The 23,685-nt window shown below is 44.4% G+C and overlaps 2 protein-coding genes across 2 annotated transcripts in view; both read left to right on the forward strand.

Annotated features, from left to right (window-relative positions):
- The first annotated feature begins 215 nt into the window (after nucleotides 1-215).
- Nucleotides 216-2,927, forward strand: LOC139376540 (cAMP-regulated phosphoprotein 19-like). The gene is made up of 3 exons (XM_071119249.1): nucleotides 216-556; nucleotides 1,147-1,269; nucleotides 1,529-2,927. The coding sequence occupies exons 1-3, from the start codon at nucleotides 494-496 to the stop codon at nucleotides 1,703-1,705; spliced, it is 363 nt and encodes a 120-aa protein (XP_070975350.1). The 5' UTR covers nucleotides 216-493; the 3' UTR covers nucleotides 1,706-2,927.
- Nucleotides 2,928-12,322: 9,395 nt separating this feature from the next.
- LOC139376493 (unconventional myosin-Va-like) overlaps nucleotides 12,323-23,685 on the forward strand; it is a 39,594-nt gene continuing 28,231 nt past the window's right edge. Inside the window, exons 1-12 of the mRNA XM_071119137.1 lie at nucleotides 12,323-12,500; nucleotides 13,574-13,684; nucleotides 16,613-16,784; nucleotides 17,520-17,664; nucleotides 17,829-17,985; nucleotides 18,256-18,399; nucleotides 18,756-18,837; nucleotides 19,889-19,996; nucleotides 20,121-20,227; nucleotides 22,114-22,379; nucleotides 22,606-22,687; nucleotides 23,279-23,419. Coding sequence (XP_070975238.1) covers nucleotides 12,474-12,500; nucleotides 13,574-13,684; nucleotides 16,613-16,784; nucleotides 17,520-17,664; nucleotides 17,829-17,985; nucleotides 18,256-18,399; nucleotides 18,756-18,837; nucleotides 19,889-19,996; nucleotides 20,121-20,227; nucleotides 22,114-22,379; nucleotides 22,606-22,687; nucleotides 23,279-23,419 — 1,542 coding nt within the window. The 5' untranslated portion in view covers nucleotides 12,323-12,473. The remainder of the gene's footprint in view (nucleotides 12,501-13,573; nucleotides 13,685-16,612; nucleotides 16,785-17,519; nucleotides 17,665-17,828; nucleotides 17,986-18,255; nucleotides 18,400-18,755; nucleotides 18,838-19,888; nucleotides 19,997-20,120; nucleotides 20,228-22,113; nucleotides 22,380-22,605; nucleotides 22,688-23,278; nucleotides 23,420-23,685) is intronic.

Here is a 23,685-nt window from a genome sequence, read left to right on the forward strand (position 1 = left end):
TTGTTTATTTCACTTTTGTATATTATCTACCTCACTTGCTTTGGCAATGTTAACACATGTTTCCCATGGCAATAAAGCCCCTTGAATTGAATTGAGAGAGAGAGGCACAGAGAGAGAGAGAGAGAGAGAGAGGCACAGAGAGAGAGAGAGGCACAGAGAGAGAGAGAGAGAGAGAGAGGCACAGAGAGAGAGAGAGAGAGAGGCACAGAGAGAGAGAGAGAGAGAGAGGCACAGAGAGAGAGAGAGAGAGAGAGAGAGAGAGGCACAGAGAGAGAGAGAGAGAGAGAGGCACAGAGAGAGAGAGAGAGAGAGAGAGAGGCACAGAGAGAGTTTTTTTTCTCTCTGTCTACATACAATCTGCTGCACCACGAGAGAAAAGGGAGGGAGCCACACGGTCTTTTTTTGTGTAGGTGGTCTGGCTAGTAGCTGTGTGTCTAGTGTTGTTGGTGTAACCTCCGTTTTTGTAGAAAACTGGACATTTACATAGTTCGCCATGTCCGAGGAGATTGAAGGAACAAGGCCTGCCGTCGGGGAGGCAGCCCACGAGGAACAGCAGGTTAGAGTTGTATTACGTTGATGCTAACAAGCTAGGTTAATGATACATTGCTAGTAGCCATGTCAAATATGTCTGTCAAAGCAGCAGTTTAGTTAGTTAACGTTTAGTAACTTAATTTATTTCAAATGTATCATCACCGTGCATTGAACTGTGCACATAACCATTATTTTTTATCTATCAATATGAGTGGTTAGCTGGTTAGCAACACAGAGATAGCTTTATTAATTTTACCGGTAGCTAGCTAGCTAGCTATGTAGCTTAACTAGATGTTTTCAACAATTTTGTCTGCCTGCGTTCATGCATGCCGCTAAGCTACGCTTTTTTGGGGGGGAGGGGGGCACATTGCAGATAAGCTGAAGGCTATGTTGCCAGCTAGCAACCTAACCCCACTCATTGGAGAATCAAATCAAAGGTCATAATTTATCTGATAGAATCATAACCAGTAGCTAAACTAATCGACTTGTCAACCGTCGAGATGGACAAAAACACAATTTTGTTGCTGTTGATCATGGTAACATGACATACCATGTCACCACAACCCTATTAATTTGTGTTTATACTGTGTATTGTGTGTTGTTCTGTCAACACAGGAGATGGATGACACAGTCCTCAGCCCGGAGAAGGCAGAGGAGGTGAAACTCAAGGCCAGGTTCCCTCATCTTGGAGCCAAGCCTGGGGGCTCTGACCTGCTCCGGAAACGGATTCAGAAAGGGGTAATAATGGCCTGATGGTTGTGCCCTGCAAACACAACACTAGTTAGGCTGAACATGCAAACTAGGCTATTTACACTTTACATTCACTTGCTTTCACAGCAATGCATTTTTGTTATGGAATCATTGTCATGCTTTTTTTTTTAATAAGCATTGGTTTTCATTTTCTTGGACAACACAAACATCTTTGTAAACGCTGTAACAAATCTGATCTGTGATTTATTTATATATACAGTATATATATATTTTTTTCTCTGTTCAGCAAAAGTTCTTTGACTCTGGGGACTACAACATGGCCAAGGCTAAGGTGAAGAACAAGCAGCAGCTCCCTGCAGTGACGCCGGCTGAGAAGGCAGAGATAACCGGGGACCACATCCCCACACCCCAGGACATCCCCCAGAGGAAGCCTTCCATCGTGGCCAGCAAACTGGCTGGCTGAGGGGCTGATGGAAACAGGGAAGCTTTGGAAAATTTGAAATCTGTTCTGTTCTGGTGTTACCATTCCATCGCTCTCTCTCCTCTCTCTCTCATGCCAGTCCCAATTCAATCCCTACTTCCTTTACGTCTTGGCCCTAACCCTTCAATGTTTGATATATCTTGCTGTGGCTTCCACCACAGTACCTACACCGTACAGATTTGCAATCATTGAATGGTTAGGGCCAGAGGGAACGGGCAGAGAGGTAATTCAGATCAGTGCATTCTCTCTCCCTCCATCTCTCTTCTTTCCTAGACAGCTGTCTTCTGCCCCCCAATTTTTTTGTCCTCACCATCACCACCATCTCTATATGAATTCTGAAAAATAATATTTTTGAGAATCAAGCAGAAAGACTCCTGATAAATATTGCTGCCAGAGGAGGACTGTCTTCGGATACTGACTGAAAAAATTGGTTTAAAGGGACACGTTTTTTGCAAAGTCTAGTTCAAAGTGGCCTGTATCTACTGTAGTGACTTATGTAAACTGTACATAGCCTATCACCATGTATGGGAGAGGCCAGGTCAATATCTTAGACATGTTTTACCTTCTATGGCTTCCGTTGACATTTTAAATTGTGAGGTAATATTCTAGAACCAACCGATGAGAATTCTTGATCACTCTTAGAATCCTGTTCTGGTTCCAGATCTATTTCTGTTTGTCTGGACAGCTTCTTGACCTTACAGTCATTGTCTAGACAACACAAACCGATCTGGTACCATCAGTCAAATGCCCTCCTCCACTGTCCAAAAGCTATGTTGTTTGTTTTGATGCATTGATTGAACATAGCCTGTATCGCACAGTAGCTGTCATGTATATTATGAATCTCATCTAAACCTCTTACATGACCTTTAACAGTTTATGAGCCTCTGTTTTCTCTTGGGCAATATTTGCTCACTCACTCCAGTGAGAGAATCTCTGCTTGTCTGATATGGATCCCTATATAGTGCACTCCCTGTGAGGCTCTGGTCAAATGTAGTGGACTAGGGGTTAGGATGCCATTTCTGATGACATAGCCTCTGTGAATCTAGCCTAGGAATGCCTGCCTGCCTCTATATCTGAGACTCGGGTAAATTAGGTTTAGTAGTCGAGCAACTCGCTTTAAACGAAGTGTCGGTTTGAACGGTGTTCATGTGCATTGACTGTGCCGTCACGTTGTGCCATTTGTAAATAAAATAGTTTTGCACAATAGCTTTGCTTTGACCTTTTGTTCTCTTGGTTGATGTTTTACTTGTTTTCTGCTTTCACAGTAGCTCTAATAATACAGCTTTAATGTCTACGTTGACCAACACTGGCAAAGAACACAATGAACGTGGAAGAGAATATAATAGGCCCATTTACCTTCAAATCCATCCATTTATTAGTCTGGGTGACGGTCTGTAGCCTGGGTGACGGTCTGTAGCCTGGGTGCTGGTCTGTAGCCTGGGTGACGGTCTGTAGTCTGGGTGACGGTCTGTAGCCTGGGTGATGGTCTGTAGCCTGGGTGCTGGTCTGTAGCCTGGGTGACGGTCTGTAGCCTGGGTGACGGTCTGTAGCCTGGGTGACGGTCTGTAGCCTGGGTGACGGTCTGTAGCCTGGGTGCTGGTCTGTAGCCTGGGTGACGGTCTGTAGCCTGGGTGACGGTCTGTAGCCTGGGTGCTGGTCTGTAGCCTGGGTGCTGGTCTGTAGCCTGGGTGCTGGTCTGTTTGCTCTCTTGACAACTCCTTATGGAATTGTCATACCAAATGACCGCAATGGGAGCTGGCAAGAACACAAACTGATCTGGAAACAGGTCGGCTCTATGAGCTCATCTGCATTTGACAATCGATGTGTTCTTCTTACTATTTCATATTGATTCATCCAGTATCCCACATGTTTGGCTTCTTCTTTTCCCCCCCAAAACAGAACCGTGAACTGTTGAAACAAAGTTGATTTCTAATAATAAAACATATGGGATTTATGTAGAGACCCATAAGTCACTTTCCAATTGTTTTTCAATTTATAATTTGAAATGACTTGTAATCTTCATAACCTAAAAGGGTTTTTTATTTATTTTATTTACTTGACACATTTGTAATTTGACAAATCTGAACTGTGTTTTCAATAACATTATTAAATAAATCTGGACTGTGTTTTCAATAACATTATTAAATACATCTGAACTCTGTTTTCAATAACATTATTAAATAAATCTGGACTGTGTTTTCAATAACATTATTAAATAAATCTGGACTGTGTTTTCCATAACATTATTAAATACATCTGGACTGTGTTTTCAATAACATGATTAAATAAATCTGGACTGTGTTTTCAATAACATTATTAAATACATCTGGACTGTGTTTTCAATAACATTATTAAATAAATCTGGACTGTGTTTTCAATAACATTATTAAATAAATCTGGACTGTGTTTTCAATAACATTATTAAATAAATCTGGACTGTGTTTTCAATAACATTATTAAATACATCTGGACTGTGTTTTCAATAACATTATTAAATACATCTGGACTGTGTTTTCAATAACATTATTAAATACATCTGGACTGTGTTTTCAATAACATGATTAAATAAATCTGGTTGTTTTTATTCTTACCGATTGAATTTATTTTGGGTAACGTACATATTCAACAAAATGTACAATGTGGACCCAGAGGATATCACAGCTTGTTTCCATAGTGATCCTCGATGGTAAAAACAATAACACGTCTAATGATTAAAAGACAAAGAGAAAATTACAAAATAACCATAAACACATTAATTTATTTTAACATCCTAAAAAGTGACACTACTCACTGCACTTCTCCCGAACCTTAAAAATCAACCGTTATTAATTTCACATTAAAACAAATCTATTAATCATTCAAATAAATACACCGTTCCAGCAGTAGGGGGCGCAAGAGGCAATGTAGTGGTTTCTCTGATTTAGACAACCTTGTCCAGATTAAAACCTTTGCCTGCTTTTTTGAAGCTATTTATACTTTCTTTTCTTTGCTTAATCTCCAAGGAGAGGCCATTCCATAGACAAATGCCTGTATAAAAATGTTAAAAAACGTGCTCCTCACAGTACTGTTTACTACCAGGACCCTATAGAACCCTATTCCCTATATATAGTGCACTACTTTAGACCAGAGCCCTATAGAACCCTATTCCTTATATAGTGCACTACTTTAGACCAGAACCCTATAGAACCCTATTCCCTATATAGTGCACTACTTTAGACCAGAGGCCTATAGAACCCTATTCCCTATATATAGTGCACTACTTTAGACCAGAGGCCTATAGAACCCTATTCCCTATATAGAGCACTACTTTAGATCAGGACCCTATAGAACCCTATTCCCTATATAGTGCACTACTTTAGACCAGGACCCTATAGAACCCTATTCCCTATATATAGTGCACTACTTTAGATCAGGACCCTATAGAACCCTATTCCCTATATAGTGCACTACTTTAGACCAGGACCCTATAGAACCCTATATAGTGCACTACTTTAGATCAGGACCCTATATAACCCTATTCCCTATATAGTGCACTACTTTAGACCAGGGCCCTATAGAACCCTATTCCCTATATAGTGCACTACTTTAGACCAGAGCCCTATAGAACCCTATTCCCTATATAGAGCACTACTTTAGATCAGGACCCTATAGAACCCTATTCCCTATATAGTGCACTACTTTAGACCAGGACCCTATAGAACCCTATTCCCTATATATAGTGCACTACTTTAGATCAGGACCCTATAGAACCCTATTCCCTATATAGCGCACTACTTTAGACCAGAGCCCTATAGAACCCTATTCCCTATATAATGCACTACTTTAGACCAGAGCCCTATAGAACCCTATTCCCTATATAGTGCACTACTTTAGATCAGGACCCTATAGAACCCTATTCCCTATATAGTGCACTACTTTATACCAGAGTCCTATAGAACCCTATTCCCTATATAGTGCACTACTTTAGACCAGGGCCCTATAGAACACCCTATTCCCTATATATAGTGCACTACTTTAGACCAGAGCCCTATAGAACCCTATTCCCTATATAGTGCACTACTTTAGACCAGGACCCTATAGAACCCTATTCCCTATATAGTGCACTACTTTAGACCAGGGCCCTATAGAACCCTATGCCCTATATAGTGCACTACTTTAGACCAGGGCCCTATAGAACCCTATTCCCTATATAGTGCACTACTTTAGACCAGGACCCTATAGAACCCTATTCCCTATATAGTGCACTACTTTAGATCAGGACCGTATAGAACCCTTGGGATTTTACAAGACATAACAAACACTAGCTCTGCTATTGTAACTGTGTTGGTTACAGACCATATCAATGTGGTTTTTCATATAACCTGGGGTACGATCATTTAGGATTGATTGACAGGATATTAAAATCTGCGTGACTTGGTCATTTTGTATAAATGGATAATACACTAATATTGGTTTTAAACTAAACCTTTACCGTCCGTCCGTACATAGCCGTTGTAATACTTACTAATTTGTAGTATTGTACGGGTATAAAGGGTTAAATGATCAAGCCCAAAACCTCACCTTAACGTTCACTCTCCTCTCTCGGATGCCTGCGCTCTCAACCTGGACCCCAACACAGCCTACTGCCAGCTGTACCAGTCTGGAGGTAACAAGAAGGTGGACCAGCACCACCACAGCCTACTGCCAGCTGTACCAGTCTAGAGGTAACAAGAAGGTGGACCAGCACCACCACAGCCTACTGCCAGCTGTACCAGTCTAACTGCCCCAGGTCCTCTGCAAGGATCCCTTGTCCGGAGGTGCCTACTACTGGGAGGTGGAGGGAAAAGGGGGGCCTGCACCTAAAAGGACCTCAAGAGGACAGGCTACGGGGACAGCTCCGATTCTAGCCACTCTGCCCAGCATAGTAAAGACCAACTGGATATCAATGCACCCTATTCATCCCGGATAGGGGTCTTCTTGGACCTATCGGCAGGCACCCTCTCCTTCTACACCATGAGGGGTACCATGTCTCTCACCTACAGCTTCAATGCCTCTTCCGCTGAGCACGTCTATCCAGGTTTCTGAGTCTGGTATCAGTCAGCGGTCACCATTGCGCTTTCACACCGAGGATTGGTGATTATCGAGGGGCAGATTTGTGGAAATATTTAAAAAAAAAATAGTTTTAATATATTATTATTCACTATGGATGTTCAAAAAGCTATGACTTACATTTCTGAGCAGCAGACCAGGTACATCTATCTATATGTGCTCAGGCCCTCAACATGATCAGGACAGAGAAACCAGATACACGTTCCCTCAACATGACCAGGACAGAGAAACCAGACACACGCTCCCTCAACATGACCAGGACAGAGAAACCAGACACACGCTCCCTCAACATGACCAGGACAGAGAAACCAGGCACACGCTCCCTCAACATGACCAGGACAGAGAAACCAGGCACACGTTCCCTCAACACGATCAGGACAGAGAAACCAGACACACGCTCCCTCAACATGATCAGGACAGAGAAACCAGACACACGCTCCCTCAACATGACCAGGACAGAGAAACCAGATACACGTTCCCTCAACATGACCAGGACAGAGAAACCAGACACACGCTCCCTCAACATGACCAGGACAGAGAAACCAGACACACGCTCCCTCAACATGACCAGGACAGAGAAACCAGGCACACGCTCCCTCAACATGACCAGGACAGAGAAACCAGGCACACGTTCCCTCAACACGATCAGGACAGAGAAACCAGACACACGCTCCCTCAACATGATCAGGACAGAGAAACCAGATACACGTTCCCTCAACATGACCAGGACAGAGAAACCAGACACACGCTCCCTCAACATGACCAGGACAGAGAAACCAGACACACGCTCCCTCAACATGACCAGGACAGAGAAACCAGGCACACGCTCCCTCAACATGACCAGGACAGAGAAACCAGGCACACGTTCCCTCAACACGATCAGGACAGAGAAACCAGACACACGCTCCCTCAACATGATCAGGACAGAGAAACCAGACACACGTTCCCTCAACATGACCAGGACAGAGAAACCAGACACACGCTCCCTAAACATGATCAGGACAGAGAAACCAGGCACACGTTCCATCAACATGACCAGGACAGAGAAACCAGACACACGTTCCCTCAACACGATCAGGACAGAGGAACCAGACACACGTTCCCTCAACATGATCAGGACAGAGAAACCAGACACACGTTCCCTCAACATGACCAGGACAGAGAAACCAGACACACGCTCCCTCAACACGATCAGGACAGAGAAACCAAACACGTTGCTCATTGCTCACACTCCAAACAAAAGACAATGAAAATAAATACATTTGATCAAATAAACCAAAACTTGTTTCTCACAAGTGTAGCAGGTTGTGAACTCTGCAAACAACGTTTCCACTCCGAGAATGAGAACGGTAAATTACTGTAATTAATACATGCACTGTAATTAATACATGCATTAACAGAAATTAATGTAACCAAACGACAGGGGGATTAACGGTACATTTACTACTGGCGAGTGGCAACATATGTACTGGTGAATTAATCAAAATAAGAAATAAAATGGAAAACAATTCACACAATGAAACAATGAATGAAAGAGACAGGTCTATATCTTCACCACACACCCCTGCCCCGCTGAGCCAGTCTGGAGAGAGAGACTGGTCTATATCTTCACCACACACCCCTGCCCCGCTGAGCCAGTCTGGAGAGAGAGACTGGTCTATATCTTCACCACACACCCCTGCCCTGCTAAGCCATTCTGGAGAGAGACTGGTCTATATCTTCACTACACACCCCTGCCCTGCTGAGCCATTCTGGAGAGAGACTGGTCTATATCTTCACCACACACCCCTGCCCTGCTGAGCCATTCTGGAGAGAGAGACTGGTCTATATCTTCACCACACACCCCTGCCCTGTTGAGCCATTCTGGAGAGAGAGACTGGTCTATATCTTCACCACACACCCATGCCCTGTTGAGCCATTCTGGAGAGAGAGACTGGTCTATATCTTCACCACACACCCCTGCCCTGCTGAGCCAGTCTGGAGAGAGAGACTGGTCTATATCTTCACCACACACCCCTCACACCCCTGCCCTGCTGAGCCAGTCTGGAGAGAGACTGGTCTATATCTTCACCACACACCCCTGCCCTGTTGAGCCATTCTGGAGAGAGAGACTGGTCTATATCTTCACCACACACCCCTGCCCTGTTGAGCCATTCTGGAGAGAGAGACTGGTCTATATCTTCACCACACACCCCTGCCCTGTTGAGCCATTCTGGAGAGAGAGACTGGTCTATATCTTCACCACACACCCATGCCCTGTTGAGCCATTCTGGAGAGAGAGACTGGTCTATATCTTCACCACACACCCCTGCCCTGCTGAGCCAGTCTGGAGAGAGAGACTGGTCTATATCTTCACCACACACCCCTGCCCCGCTGAGCCAGTCTGGAGAGAGAGAGACTGGTCTATATCTTCACCACACACCCCTGCCCTGCTGAGCCATTCTGGAGAGAGAGACTGGTCTATATCTTCACCACACACCCCTCACACCCCTGCCCTGCTGAGCCAGTCTGGAGAGAGACTGGTCTATATCTTCACCACACACCCCTGCCCTGCTGAGCCATTCTGGAGAGAGAGACTGGTCTATATCTTCACCACACACCCCTGCCCTGCTGAGCCATTCTGGAGAGAGAGACTGGTCTATATCTTCACCACACACCCCTGCCCTGCTGAGCCAGTCTGGAGAGAGAGACTGGTCTATATCTTCACCACACACCCCTGCCCTGCTGAGCCAGTCTGGAGAGAGAGACTGGTCTATATCTTCACCACACACCCCTGCCCTGCTGAACCAGTCTGGAGAGAGAGACTGGTCTATATCTTCACCACACACCCCTGCCCTGCTGAGCCAGTCTGGAGAGAGAGACTGGTCTATATCTTCACCACACACCCCTGCCCTGCTGAACCATTCTGGAGAGAGAGACTGGTCTATATCTTCACCACACACCCCTGCCCTGCTGAGCCATTCTGGAGAGAGAGACTGGTCTATATCTTCACCACACACCCCTGCCCTGCTGAGCCATTCTGGAGAGAGAGACTGGTCTATATCTTCACCACACACCCCTGCCCTGCTGAGCCAGTCTGGAGAGAGAGACTGGTCTATATCTTCACCACACACCACTGCCCTGCTGAGCCTTCTGGAGAGAGAGACTGTTCTATATCTTCACTACACACCCCTGCCCTGCTGAGCCAGTCTGGAGAGAGAGACTGGTCTATATCTTCACCACACACCCCTGCCCTGCTGAGCCATTCTGGAGAGAGACTGGCATGCATAGTATTTATATCAGCCCTCTGGTTACACTGAAGAGCAAGACGTGCCACTCTGTTCTGGCCCAGCTGCAGATTAACTAGGTCTTTCCTTGCAGCACTGGACCACATGACTGGACAATAATCAAGATTAGACAAAACTAGAGCAGGACTTGCTTTTTGGAGTGTGGTGTCAAAAAAGCAGAGCATCTCTTTATTACAGACAGACCTCTCACCATCTCTATATTACAGACAGACCTCTCCCCATCTCTATATTACAGACCTCTCCCCATCTCTCTATTACAGACAGACCTCTCCCCATCTCTTTATTACAGACAGACCTCTCCCCATCTCTTTATTACAGACAGACCTCTCCCCATCTCTTTATTACAGACAGACCTCTCCCCATCTCTATATTACAGACAGACCTCTCCCCATCTCTTTATTACAGACAGACCTCTCCTCATCTCTTTATTACAGACAGACCTCTCCCCATCTCTTTATTACAGACAGACCTCTCCCCATCTCTTTATTACAGACCTCTCCCCATCTCTTTATTACAGACAGACCTCTCCCCATCTCTTTATTACAGACAGACCTCTCCCCATCTCTTTATTACAGACAGACCTCTCCCCATCTCTATATTACAGACAGACCTCTCCCCATCTCTTTATTACAGACAGACCTCTCCCCATCTCTTTATTACAGACAGACCTCTCCCCATCTCTATATTACAGACAAACCTCTCCCCATCTCTTTATTACAGACAGACCTCTCCCCATCTCTTTATTACAGACAGACCTCTCCCCATCTCTATATTACAGACAGACCTCTCCCCATCTCTTTATTACAGACAGACCTCTCCCCATCTCTTTATTACAGACCTCTCCCCATCTCTTTATTACAGACAGACCTCTCCCCATCTCTTTATTACAGACAGACCTCTCCCCATCTCTATATTACAGACAGACCTCTCTCTCCCCATCTCTATATTATGACAGACCTCTCCCCATCTCTTTATTACAGACAGACCTCTCCCCATCTCTTTATTACAGACCTCTCCCCATCTCTTTATTACAGACAGACCTCTCCCCATCTCTCTATTACAGACAGACCTCTCCCCATCTCTATATTACAGACAGACCTCTCCCCATCTCTATATTATGACAGACCTCTCCCCATCTCTCTATTACAGACAGACCTCTCCCCATCTCTATATTACAGACAGACCTCTCCCCATCTCTATATTACAGACAGACCTCTCCCCATCTCTTTATTACAGACCTCTCCCCATCTCTTTATTACAGACAGACCTCTCCCCATCTCTTTATTACAGACAGGCCTCTCCTCATCTCTTTATTACAGACAGACCTCTCCCCATCTCTTTATTACAGACAGACCTCTCCCCATCTCTCTATTACAGACAGACCTCTCCCCATCTCTTTATTACAGACAGACCTCTCCCCATCTCTTTATTACAGACAGACCTCTCCCCATCTCTATATTACAGACAGACCTCTCCCCATCTCTTTATTACAGACAGACCTCTCCCCTTCTCTTTATTACGGACAGACCTCTCCCCATCTCTTTATTACAGACAGACCTCTCCCCATCTCTTTATTACGGCCAGACCTCTCCCCATCTCTATATTACAGACAGACCTCTCCCCATCTCCTTATTACAGACAGACCTCTCCCCATCTCTTTATTACAGACAGACCTCTCCCCATCTCCTTATTACAGACAGACCTCTCCCCATCTCTATATTACAGACAGACCTCTCCCCATCTCTTTATTACAGACAGACCTCTCCCCATCTCTATATTACAGACAGACCTCTCTCCATCTTTACAAACATTCAATCTATATGTTTTCACCATGACAGTTTACAATCTAAGGTAACACCAAGTAATTTAATCTCCTCAACTTGTTCAACAGCCACACCATTCAATACCAGATTCAGCTGAGGTCAAGAATTTAGGCAATGATTTGTACCAAACACAATGCTCTTAGTTTTAGAGATGTTCAAGGACCAGTTTATTACTGGCCACCCATTCCAACACTGACGGCAGCTCTTCGTTAAGGGTTTCAGTGATTTCATTAACTGTGGTTGCTGATGCGTGTATGTTTGAATGTTATTATGTTTGAATGTTTGAATGTTTGAATGTAATATGTAATAAGCCAAGCAGCCACAAGGAGGTCACCTTTCAAGGCAACAGCCACCGGACGCGCGGAATAGATATACCCATAATGCACAGAGACTTCACACTTGAAGAAGTATGGAGATTCCTGTCGGCACGTAGCCGCTATTTTCTCTCTCTCCGCTACTTTTTCCTTTATATTTTTCATATTTATTAACTGGGTCGCAAATGAAGAGCCCGAGGCCAAAGAGAAGAGTGGATATAAAGGCATATTGAATGTCATGGCAGCTTCTGAACTATACTCCAAGGTAGGCTAATATGATTAGTAGGTTTCTGTCAGTGGCATGTAAGTTAGTAGGACTATAGGATCATTTACGGATAGAGACAACAGTTAAATGGAGTTACGCTATTTTATCAACGTTGGCCTCAGTTTTGTTCTCACAGTTATAATGTGTGTGTGCCTTTATGTAACGTTAGGTCATTGCGATAGACTTTTTGCTACATGTCAATAACTGCTACAGACAGTGAAGAGTGATGACACAGCTGAGGAAAGTTAAAGTTACTCCGTGTATATCGCCTCGATTTAAGAGAATGGGAGTTGAGCGTTCCTCAACTACTTTGTGAGTTGCATCAAGATTATAAAGTTATTAGTAACATCAATGGTTTTGTTGGTGAGAAATGTCAATGATGATTATTGACTGAATAAGTAATGTTGTCATCTCATCCATAGTGATATTAGATTGTATATCCGAAGAGAATGGTCACATATGGGTTTTTTAAATGGCATTGATCATTTAGATTAGACTAGAATGCAGTTGTGTATCCAGAATAGATTCTGACTGTATGCTTGTTCACAGCTGCACTCGGATCGGACAAACTTCCTGTATAAATTAAGACACCGCAGAGCCGGAGCAAAATATGTCCACAATCCAGGAATGTCTCACATCAGTTATACTCTGAATTGTCCCATTATCCAAACTCTTACACCGAGAAGATTGAACGAATGCTAAATAAAAATAAAAAAACTAGCTCGTGTAAGAGTTGGGATAATAGGACAATTAGGAGTAAAAATGCATTTCTCATCCCTAGATTGAGATACATCCGGCTCTGCAGAAGCTTGTCTGACCCGAGTGTAGCTGTAGGCAAGCATAGGGGTCTGAATCTATTCTGGATAGCAGTAGTGCAACATTGTCCTTTTGTTGACATTTCTATGCATTAACCTCTGTCCCTCTACTCCCTCTGTATAATTAGACTAGATCATACTAAAAAATGTCAGTATGCTGCCTAGCCATATCTATGACTCGTCACTTTTTAAGTCCTAGATGTAGCTGTTATGTTGTTGACATGTCCATGCATTAACCTGTGTCCCTCTGTCCCTCAGTATGCCCGGGTCTGGCTCCCAGATGCTGTGGAGGCATGGAAACCAGCAGAGCTCACCAAGGACTACACTCCTGGAGACAGGGCTCTGTGTCTACAGCTGGAGGATGGCACAGTGAGAGAGGAGCTGGGTCTGGAGGGGTGGAGGGATGGGTCTGGAGGGGTGGAGGGATGGGTCTGGAGGGGTGGAGGGATGGGTCTGGAGGGGTGGAGGGATGGGTCTGGAGGGGTGGAGGGATGGGTCTGGAGGGGTGGTGAGATGGGTCTGGAGGGGTGGTGAGATGGGTCTGGAGGAGTGGAGAGATAGGTCTGGAGGGGTGGAGAGATGGGTCTGGAGGGGTGGTGAGATGGGTCTGGAGGGGTGGTGAGATGGGTTTGGAGGGGTGGAGAGATGGGTCTGGAGGGGTGGTGAGATGGGTCTGGAGGGGTGGTGAGATGGGTCTGGAGGGGTGGAGAGATGGGTCTCTGGGTCTGGAGGAGTGGAGAGATGGGTCTGGAGGGGTGGAGAGATGGGTTCTGGGTCTGGAGGGGTGGAGTGATGGGTTCTGGGTCTGGAGGGGTGGTGAGATGGGTCTGCAGGGGTGGAGAGATGGGTTCTGGGTCTGGAGGGGTGGTGAGATGGGTCTGGAGGGGTGGTGAGATGGGTTCTGGGTCTGGAGGGGTGGTGAGATGGGTCTGGAGTGGTGGAGGGATGGGTTCTGGGTCTGGAGGGGTGGAGAGGTGGGTTCTGGGTCTGGAGGGGTGGAGAAATGGGTCTGGAGTGGTGGAGGGATGGGTTCTGGGTCTGGAGGGGTGGAGAGGTGGGTTCTGGGTCTGGAGGGGTAGAGAGATGGGTCTGGAGGGGTGGTGAGATGGGTCTGGAGGGGTGGTGAGATGGGTCTGGAGGGGTGGTGAGATGGGTCTGGAGGGGTGGAGAGATGGGTCTGGAGGGGTGGAGAGATGGGTCTGCAGGGGTGGAGAGATGGGTCTGGAGGGGTGGTGAGATGGGTCTGGAGGGGTGGTGAGATGGGTCTGGAGGGGTGGAGAGATGGGTCTGGAGGGGTGGAGAGATGGGTCTGGAGGGGTGGAGAGATGGGTCTGGAGGGGTAGAGAGATGGGTCTGGAGGAGTGGAGAGATGGGTCTGGAGCGGTGGTGAGATGGGTCTCGTTGGAATAGAAAGAAGGAACATTTGGATAAAGACCGGGGAAGGGTTTTGACTATGGCTGTTACTGTGGTGGGCAAGTCCTCAGAATGTAAATGATAATTGTTATCCTGTTTGATTTATGCACCTGGTTGATACATTTACTTCAGACTAAACATATGTTGCTAAAGTTAGTTACCACCTTGACTTGAGGAAGGGAAGGCTTCACACTACAGCTCCAGTGTTGGACACACATGTTCCTAAGTAGCCTAAACATGAGATTTTTTTAGATCAAGCTAGATACAGGGACTGAAACGTAAGAGGACACAACACCCGCGGTGCTTTTACTCCAAACCTTTTTACTGTTGCACAGCAGCTGACGGTTCAAGTTGAGGCATGTAAATCCATGTACTTCAGGTATGGAAATAAACCCAAGATGTTATCCGAGTGGTTGGGCAGAAGAGGATCAGCATTTCAACTCTCTATTTAATGGACGCATGGAGGAGAGACTAATTACACTATAAGGAGTTCAGTATTTAATGGGAGCATGGAGGAGAGACTAATTACACTATAAGGAGTTCAGTATTTAATGGAAGCATGGAGGAGAGACTAATTACACTATAAGGAGTTCAGTATTTAATGGAAGCATGGAGGAGAGACTAATTACACTATAAGGAGTTCAGTATTTAATGGAAGCATGGAGGAGAGACTAATTACACTATAAGGAGTTCAGTATTTAATGGAAGCATGGAGGAGAGACTAATTACACTATAAGGAGTTCAGTATTTAATGGACACATGGAGGAGAGACTAATTACACTATAAGGAGTTCAGTATTTAATGGAAGCATGGAGAAGAGACTAATTACACTATAAGGAGTTCAGTATTTAATGGAAGCATGGAGGAGAGACTAATTACACTATAAGGAGTTCAGTATTTAATGGACACATGGAGGAGAGACTAATTACACTATAAGGAGTTCAGTATTTAATGGAAGCATGGAGGAGAGACTAATTACACTATAAGGAGTTCAGTATTTAATGGAAGCATGGAGGAGAGACTAATTACACTATAAGGAGTTCAGTATTTAATGGAAGCATGGAGGAGAGACTAATTACACTATAAGGAGTTCAGTATTTAATGGACACATGGAGGAGAGACTAATTACACTATAAGGAGTTCAGTATTTAATGGAAGCATGGAGAAGAGACTAATTACACTATAAGGAGTTCAGTATTTAATGGAAGCATGGAGGAGAGACTAATTACACTATAAGGAGTTCAGTATTTAATGGACACATGGAGGAGAGACTAATTACACTATAAGGAGTTCAGTATTTAATGGACACATGGAGGAGAGACTAATTACACTATAAGGAGTTCAATGCTGCAATATGTCACTTTTTTTGGGGCGACCTGATGAAATTCACATAGAAATGTGAATTATAGATGTGTCATTCCCATTGAAAGCAAGTCTAAGAAGTGGTAGATGTGTTCTATGTGCTCTATTTGTATTGTTTCTTGTTAAAAAAAATGTACGTTCGGTTTTATACACCAGCTTCAAACAGCTGAAAATACAATATATTTGGTGATGGAACATATATTTCACAGTGGTTTTAGACGGTACAATGATTCTCTACACTATACTTGCTTGTTTTGTTACATAAATTGAAATTAGGGGAACTATTAGAATTTTAGCAACCAGGAAATGGTGGAGCGGTTTCTGCATAGTGCCCTCTTTAATTAATTATAAGGCATACTGTATACAATTCCAATGTTGAATAAACAACCCATATTAGATACATTGCACCATCTGACATAAGCTTGCACTAATTTCCGGTGCTTGTCCAGTGAGTATATATATATATTTGTTATTGTTATTTTTGGGGTGTTGCTTTCATCTGATTGCGGTGTTTTCTTCCAGAACTTGGAACACAAGATCAACCCCCAGACCAATAGTTTACCCCCGCTAAGGAACCCTGATATCCTGGTGGGGGAGAATGACCTGACAGCTCTCAGCTACCTCCACGAACCAGCAGTTCTACACAACCTCAAAGTGCGCTTCGTGGAGTCCAAGATCATCTACACCTACTGCGGTAAAGACACACTCACACTCCCAAGTCCATCTATACCTACTGCGGTAAAGACACACTCACACTCCCAAGATCATCTACACCTACTGTGGTAAAGACACACTCACACTCCCAAGTCCATCTACACCTACTGTGGTAAAGACACACTCCCAAGTCCATCTACACCTACTGTGGTAAAGACACACTCCCAAGTCCATCTACACCTACTGTGGTAAAGACACACTCCCAAGTTCATCTACACCTACTGCGGTAAAGACACACTCACACTCCCAAGTCCATCTACACGTGTTGCAGGTAAAAACTAAAGCCTTTAACTCTGTTCTGGTGACTCACTGTAGACTTTGGAGTCCCGTTCACAGGACTGTCAGTTCCGTTCGAGGTAATATAGATAGTGTTGATCATATATTCAGAAGTCCTGACATTCTGACCTACCGTTCAGAATGTTCTACCTAAATATGCTTCTTTTAACCGCTGTAAATATGCAATTGTGGTGGAGCTGCAGAGTTTTTTAGTGGGAAATTTAATGTGGAAATTAGATCATTGTTGTCATATTGTTCTGAATTTATTTCTGTATCTGGCAAAATATTTGTTGTTAACTGCTATCAGACCTGGGCTATTTGAAATGTTTGAAATTCTTTGTGTGTGTGTGTGTGTGTGTGTGTGTGTGTGTGTGTGTGTGTGTGTGTGTGTGTGTTTTGATACATCATGTCACTGATTCGTTAATGTGAATTCATTCAGGCATCGTGTTGGTTGCTATCAACCCCTATGAGAGCATACCCATCTATGACCATGACATCATCAACGCCTACAGTGGACAGAACATGGGCGACATGGATCCTCACATCTTCGCTGTGGCAGAGGAGGCTTACAAACAGATGGCCAGGTCTGTCAATCACTCAGCTCAATGCTTTGTCCTTGCTTCCTTCCTCTCTTGACGTGATTGGACAGGTCTCCATCACGTGACTTTCAGCTGTCCAGTCATGCAACATCAGTGATTACTTCAAGGATGGCTGTTCTATCTTCTTCTTCTTCTTCTTCTTCTTCTAGAGATCAGAGGAACCAGTCTATCATAGTGAGTGGGGAGTCTGGGGCTGGTAAGACAGTCTCTGCTAAATATGCCATGAGGTACTTTGCTACGGTCAGCGGGTCCTCCAGCGAGGCTAATGTGGAGGAGAGAGTGCTGGCCTCCAGCCCCATCATGGAGGTAAAGAGGCCACCGGTCTGTCTTTCAATTCAGTAAACTTTATTGATCCTAGAAGGGCAATCGTTGTTGTAAGTCAAAGGCAAAAATGTTGTGAAGTTTTCAGATAGAGCTGACTACACGTCAATGACATGTTTGTTTCTACAGGATTTACAGTATATCTATCGGAAGGTTTTGCCCTGCAGAACATGGCCCACATCTACTTGTCTGTAGCCAACTACCCAAATGATACCCGGAGCTCGTTCATTCTGGGGTTTTTTCTCCCCCCACTAGGCCATCGGGAATGCAAAGACGACTAGAAACGACAACAGCAGTCGCTTTGGGAAGTACATCGAGATTGGATTCGACAAAAACTATCACATCATCGGGGCCAACATGAGAACGTACTTGCTGGAGAAATCTAGAGTGGTGTTTCAGGTGAGGTCCAATACGTGGACTGTATTTGGTATGGCTGGAGTTCAGGGTGTGTTCTTTAGGGCAAACCGTAGCTAACTGTGTCATACCTACTCAACATGACCTCATTTCTAAGTTTCTCATCTGTAAAAAAAAAAAAATAATAATAATAATAATAATAGTTCTTCACTGCATGTTGACGGGGGAGCCTGGGTTTTGCTACAGCTGAGATGTCCTCGTTCCTCTTCGTCCTAATGAATTATGGGGCTTTACGATTTTCTAACAAACACATTCCTGAAGAGAAAGAGGTAGTGTGCTACTGGCCCAGTCTGTCTTATTTTTAAAACTCGATTTGATTATACACTTTGTTGTCTTTGCAGGCTACCGAGGAGAGGAATTACCATATCTTCTACCAACTGTGTGCCTCCTCACACCTTCCTGAGTTCAAACCTCTCCAGTTAGGTATGGTGTGTTGGTCCCATGTTTTACGAGCGTAAATAAAATATCCCAGAAATGCTCCATGCGCACAAAAAACATACTAATTTCTCTCAAATGTTCTGCACAAATTTGTTTACATCCCTGTTAGTGAGCATTTGTCCTTTGCCAAGATAATCCATCCACCTGACAGGTGTGGCATATCAAGAAGCTGATTAAACAGCATGATCATTACACAGGTGCACCTTGTGCTGGGGGACAAATCTTGTCACACAACACAATGCAACAGATGTGTCAGGGTAACTCCAGGAACAGGGTTGGAGTGAAAGCCTACAGGAGGGTAGCTCTCCAGAAACAGGGTTGGAGTGAAAACCTACAGGAGGGTAACTCTCCAGGAACAGGGTTGGAGTGAAAACCTACAGGAGGGTAACTCCAGGAACAGGGTTGGAGTGAAAACCTACAGGAGGGTAACTCTCCAGGAACAGGGTTGGGCAGCCATAAATATAAAAGAGTATTCCTCTTGTTCTCTATAATCTTACCACTCATGCTTCCTTCCAGAGCGTGGAATGCTGCTGTCACGGCAACAGAAAGTTGTGTACTCCATCCAGAGCGTGGAATGCTGTTGTCACGGCAACAGAAAGTCATGCTTCCATCCAGAGTGTAGAATGCTGTTGTCATTGGCAACAGAAAGTCATGCTTCCATCCAGAACGTGGAATGCTGCTGTCACGGCAACAGAAAGTCGTGCACTCCATCCAGAGCGTGGAATGCTGCTGTCACGGCAACAGAAAGTCGTGCACTCCATCCAGAGCGTGGAATGCTGCTGTCACGGCAACAGAAAATCAAACCATTGTGAGCAGCTATTCCCACATGTATGAAAGGAACATGTTTCCACACAGAGTGGTTTGATGGAATATCCTTAATGAAATGCATCCCAAACATAGTAAAAACCTGATCCCAGATCAGGTTGTCATGCTAACTCATTGCAGGCTCGGTAAACATGTTTGAATGATTGATTCATAGGAAATCTATGGCAGGTAGATGAAGTCTGTGGTTGTTGTGTATGGTTCCTGTCTGCAGGTAACGCTGATGATTTCCACTGTACCAACCAGGGAGGTAGCCCTGTCATAGAGGGAGTAGACGATGCCAAAGAGATGTGCAGCACCAGGAAGGCTTTCTCATTGTTGGGTGAGTTAGGATAATAGGGAAACACCCCCCAAATACTTGCAGGGTTGAGCCAGGTGGAGGGCCACACTAAACCTGTTTGTAGTCACTAGAGACGACACTAAAAGAGGCTCTTTTTTTTTTTCAGGAATCAATGAAACGTATCAAATGGACCTCTTCCAGATCCTGGCCGCTCTGCTTCACCTTGGCAACGTGGAGGTGGAAGAGAGATCGGCAGACAGCAGTACCATCCTGGCGAGTTCAAAACAAAACCTCTTTGACTATGTCCCAAAAATGGCACCCTTTCCCCCATTTTAAAGCATGACATTACATTACATAGGCATTGAAATTAGGGAGCTCTTTAAGAATCTCTTATAACACGTTTGACTATTCTCACAGGGGCTGTCCTGCACATTTCCCTGGTCAGCGTAGAGCTATGCTGTACAAGGCATCACAGAGTGTAGCCTAAGGGGCTGTTGAAAGTACAACAATGCTGCCAATTCCGTGTTGGTTTTGTATGGAATGCTGGCCCTTTTGTGTTCGGGCCAGTTTCCCGGACACTGATTTTGTTTAAGCCTAGTCCTGAACTAAAAAACACACTCAATGGAAAATCTGATTTTTTTTTTTTTTTTTGGGCCACTGAATCTCCATTGAAAGTGCTATTTAGTCCAGGACTAAACTTTAATCTGTGTCCAGGAAACCAGCCCTTTGTCCCAAACGGATGTTCATGTTGTGGTTTGTCCCAAACTGATCATGTTGTGTTTGTCCCAAACTGATCATGTTGTGTTTGTCCCAAACTGATGTTCATGTTGTGTGTTGTCCCAAACGGATCATGTTGTGTTTGTCCCAAACTGATCATGTTGTGTTTGTCCCAAACTGATCATGTTGTGTTTGTCCCAAACTGATCATGTTGTGTTTGCCCCAAACTGATCATGTTGTGTTTGTCCCAAACTGATCATGTTGTGTTTGTCCCAAACTGATCATGTTGTGTTTGTCCCAAACTGATCATGTTGTGTTTGTCCCAAACTGATCATGTTGTGTTTGTCCCAAACTGATGTTCATGTTGTGTGTTGTCCCAAACTGATCATGTTGTGTTTGTCCCAAACTGATCATGTTGTGTTTGTCCCAAACTGATCATGTTGTGTTTGTCCCAAACTGATCATGTTGTGTTTTGTCCCAAACTGATCATGTTGTGTTTGTCCCAAACTGATCATGTTGTGTTTGTCCCAAACTGATCATGTTGTGTTTGTCCCAAACTGATCATGTTGTGTTTGTCCCAAACTGATCATGTTGTGTTTGTCCCAAACTGATCATGTTGTGTTTGTCCCAAACTGATGTTCATGTTGTGTTTGTCCCAAACTGATGTTCATGTTGTGTGTTGTCCCAAACTGATCATGTTGTGTTTGTCCCAAACTGATCATGTTGTGTTTGTCCCAAACTGATCATGTTGTGTTTTGTCCCAAACTGATCATGTTGTGTTTGTCCCAAACTGATCATGTTGTGTTTGTCCCAAACTGATCATGTTGTGTTTGTCCCAAACTGATCATGTTGTGTTTGTCCCAAACTGATCATGTTGTGTTTGTCCCAAACTGATGCTCATGTTGTGTTTGTCCCAAACTGATGTTCATATTGTGTTTTGTCCCAAACTGATGTTCATATTGTGTTTTGTCCCAAACTGATCATGTTGTGTTTTGTCCCAAACTGATCATGTTGTGTTTGTCCCAAACTGATCATGTTGTGTTTGTCCCAAACTGATGTTCATGTTGTGTTTTGTCCCAAACTGATCATGTTGTGTTTGTCCCAAACTGATCATGTTGTGTTTGTCCCAAACTGATCATGTTGTGTTTGTCCCAAACTGATCATGTTGTGTTTGTCCCAAACTGATGTTCATGTTGTGTTTGTCCCAAACTGATGTTCATGTTGTGTTTTGTCCCAAACTGATCATGTTGTGTTTTGTCCCAAACTGATCATGTTGTGTTTTGTCCCAAACTGATCATGTTGTGTTTTGTCCCAAACTGATGTTCATGTTGTGTTTTGTCCCAAACTGATGTTCATGTTGTGTTTGTCCCAAACTGATGTTCATGTTGTGTTTGTGGTGTTATATTATCATTATGTTAGTATATATTATTGTGTCTTTGCAGCCTGACAATACTCACCTGACGGTGTTCTGTGAGCTGATGGGCGTGGCCTACCAGGACATGTCTCATTGGCTGTGCCACAGAAAATTGAAGACTGCCACGGAGACCTACGTTAAGCCCCTCTCCAAAGTGCATGCGGTCAACGCACGGGACGCGCTGGCCAAACACATCTACGCTAAACTCTTCAGCTGGATCGTAGACCACATCAATGAGGCTCTGCGCTCTGCTGTCAAACAGCACTCCTTCATTGGGGTTCTCGACATCTATGGGTGGGTGTGTGGTGGTGGTGGTGGGGTGTCAGTGATGTTTTCTGGTGTTTACATTGTGAATGTACACTGAGTTTACATAACATTAAGGACACCTTCCTAACCCTTTTGCCCTCAGAACAGCCTCCGTTCTGTCATGGAAAGAGCAGATGTTCTTAATGCTTTTGTCCGCTCAGTGTATAAATGGTCTCTTGACCTTAGTCATGTTTCCCCCCCCCCCCCCCCCCAGGTTTGAAACGTTTCACATCAACAGCTTTGAGCAGTTCTGTATTAACTATGCCAACGAGAAGCTTCAACAGCAGTTTAACATGGTAGGTGTCTGTCTGTCTGTCTGTCTGTCTGTCTGTCTGTCTGTCTCTCTCTCTCTCTCTCTCTCTCTCTCTCTCTCTGTGTCTCTCTCTCTCTCTCTCTCTCTCTCTCTCTCTCTCTCTGTGTCTCTCTGTGTCTCTCCCTCTCTCTCTCTCTCTCTCTCTCTCTCTGTGTCTTTTACATCTCCTCAAGTACCTAGGGTATAGGGGCTAGGGCTTGTTTTGGGATTTAGGCTTTTACATCTCCTCAAGTACCTAGGGTATAGGGGCTAGGGCTTGATTTAGGCTTTTACATCTCCTCAAGTACCTAGGGTATAGGGGCTAGGGCTTGATTTAGGCTTTTACATCTCCTCAAGTACCTAGGGTATAGGGGCTAGGGCTTAATTTGGGATTCAGGCTTTTACATCTCCTCAAGTACCTAGGGTATAGGGGCTAGGGCTTGATTTGGGATTTAGGCTTTTACATCTCCTCAAGTACCTAGGGTATAGGGGCTAGGGCTTGATTTGGGATTTAGGCTTTTACATGTCAGCCGTTTGTCATACTTGTCTGTTTGAAACGTTAGGTCAGAGGTCAGCTTGTGTTCTCTCACTGCAGCATGTGTTCAAGCTGGAGCAGGAGGAGTACATGAAGGAGGAGATTCCCTGGACTCTGATAGACTTCTATGACAACCATCCCTGTATCAACCTCATCGAGGCCAAGATGGGGGTCCTGGACCTGTTGGATGAGGAGTGCAAAGTAACACGAAATACACACACACACACTAATAATAATGATGATGGATGGTCCTAGAATGGATCCTTGTGGAACACCAAGACAAGAGGGAGGAGTCTACTCCACACATACAGTGCCTTCAGAAAGTATTCATACCCCTTGACTTACTCCACATTTTGTTGTGTTACAACCTGAATTGAATTATTATTATTATTTTTTTTTCTTCTTCTCACCCATCTACACACAATAACCTGTAATGACATCGCAGTACCCTGTAATGACATCACAGT

Source organism: Oncorhynchus clarkii, chromosome 2 (assembly GCF_045791955.1).
Source record: "Oncorhynchus clarkii lewisi isolate Uvic-CL-2024 chromosome 2, UVic_Ocla_1.0, whole genome shotgun sequence".
Classification (NCBI taxonomy): Eukaryota; Metazoa; Chordata; class Actinopteri; order Salmoniformes; family Salmonidae; genus Oncorhynchus; species Oncorhynchus clarkii.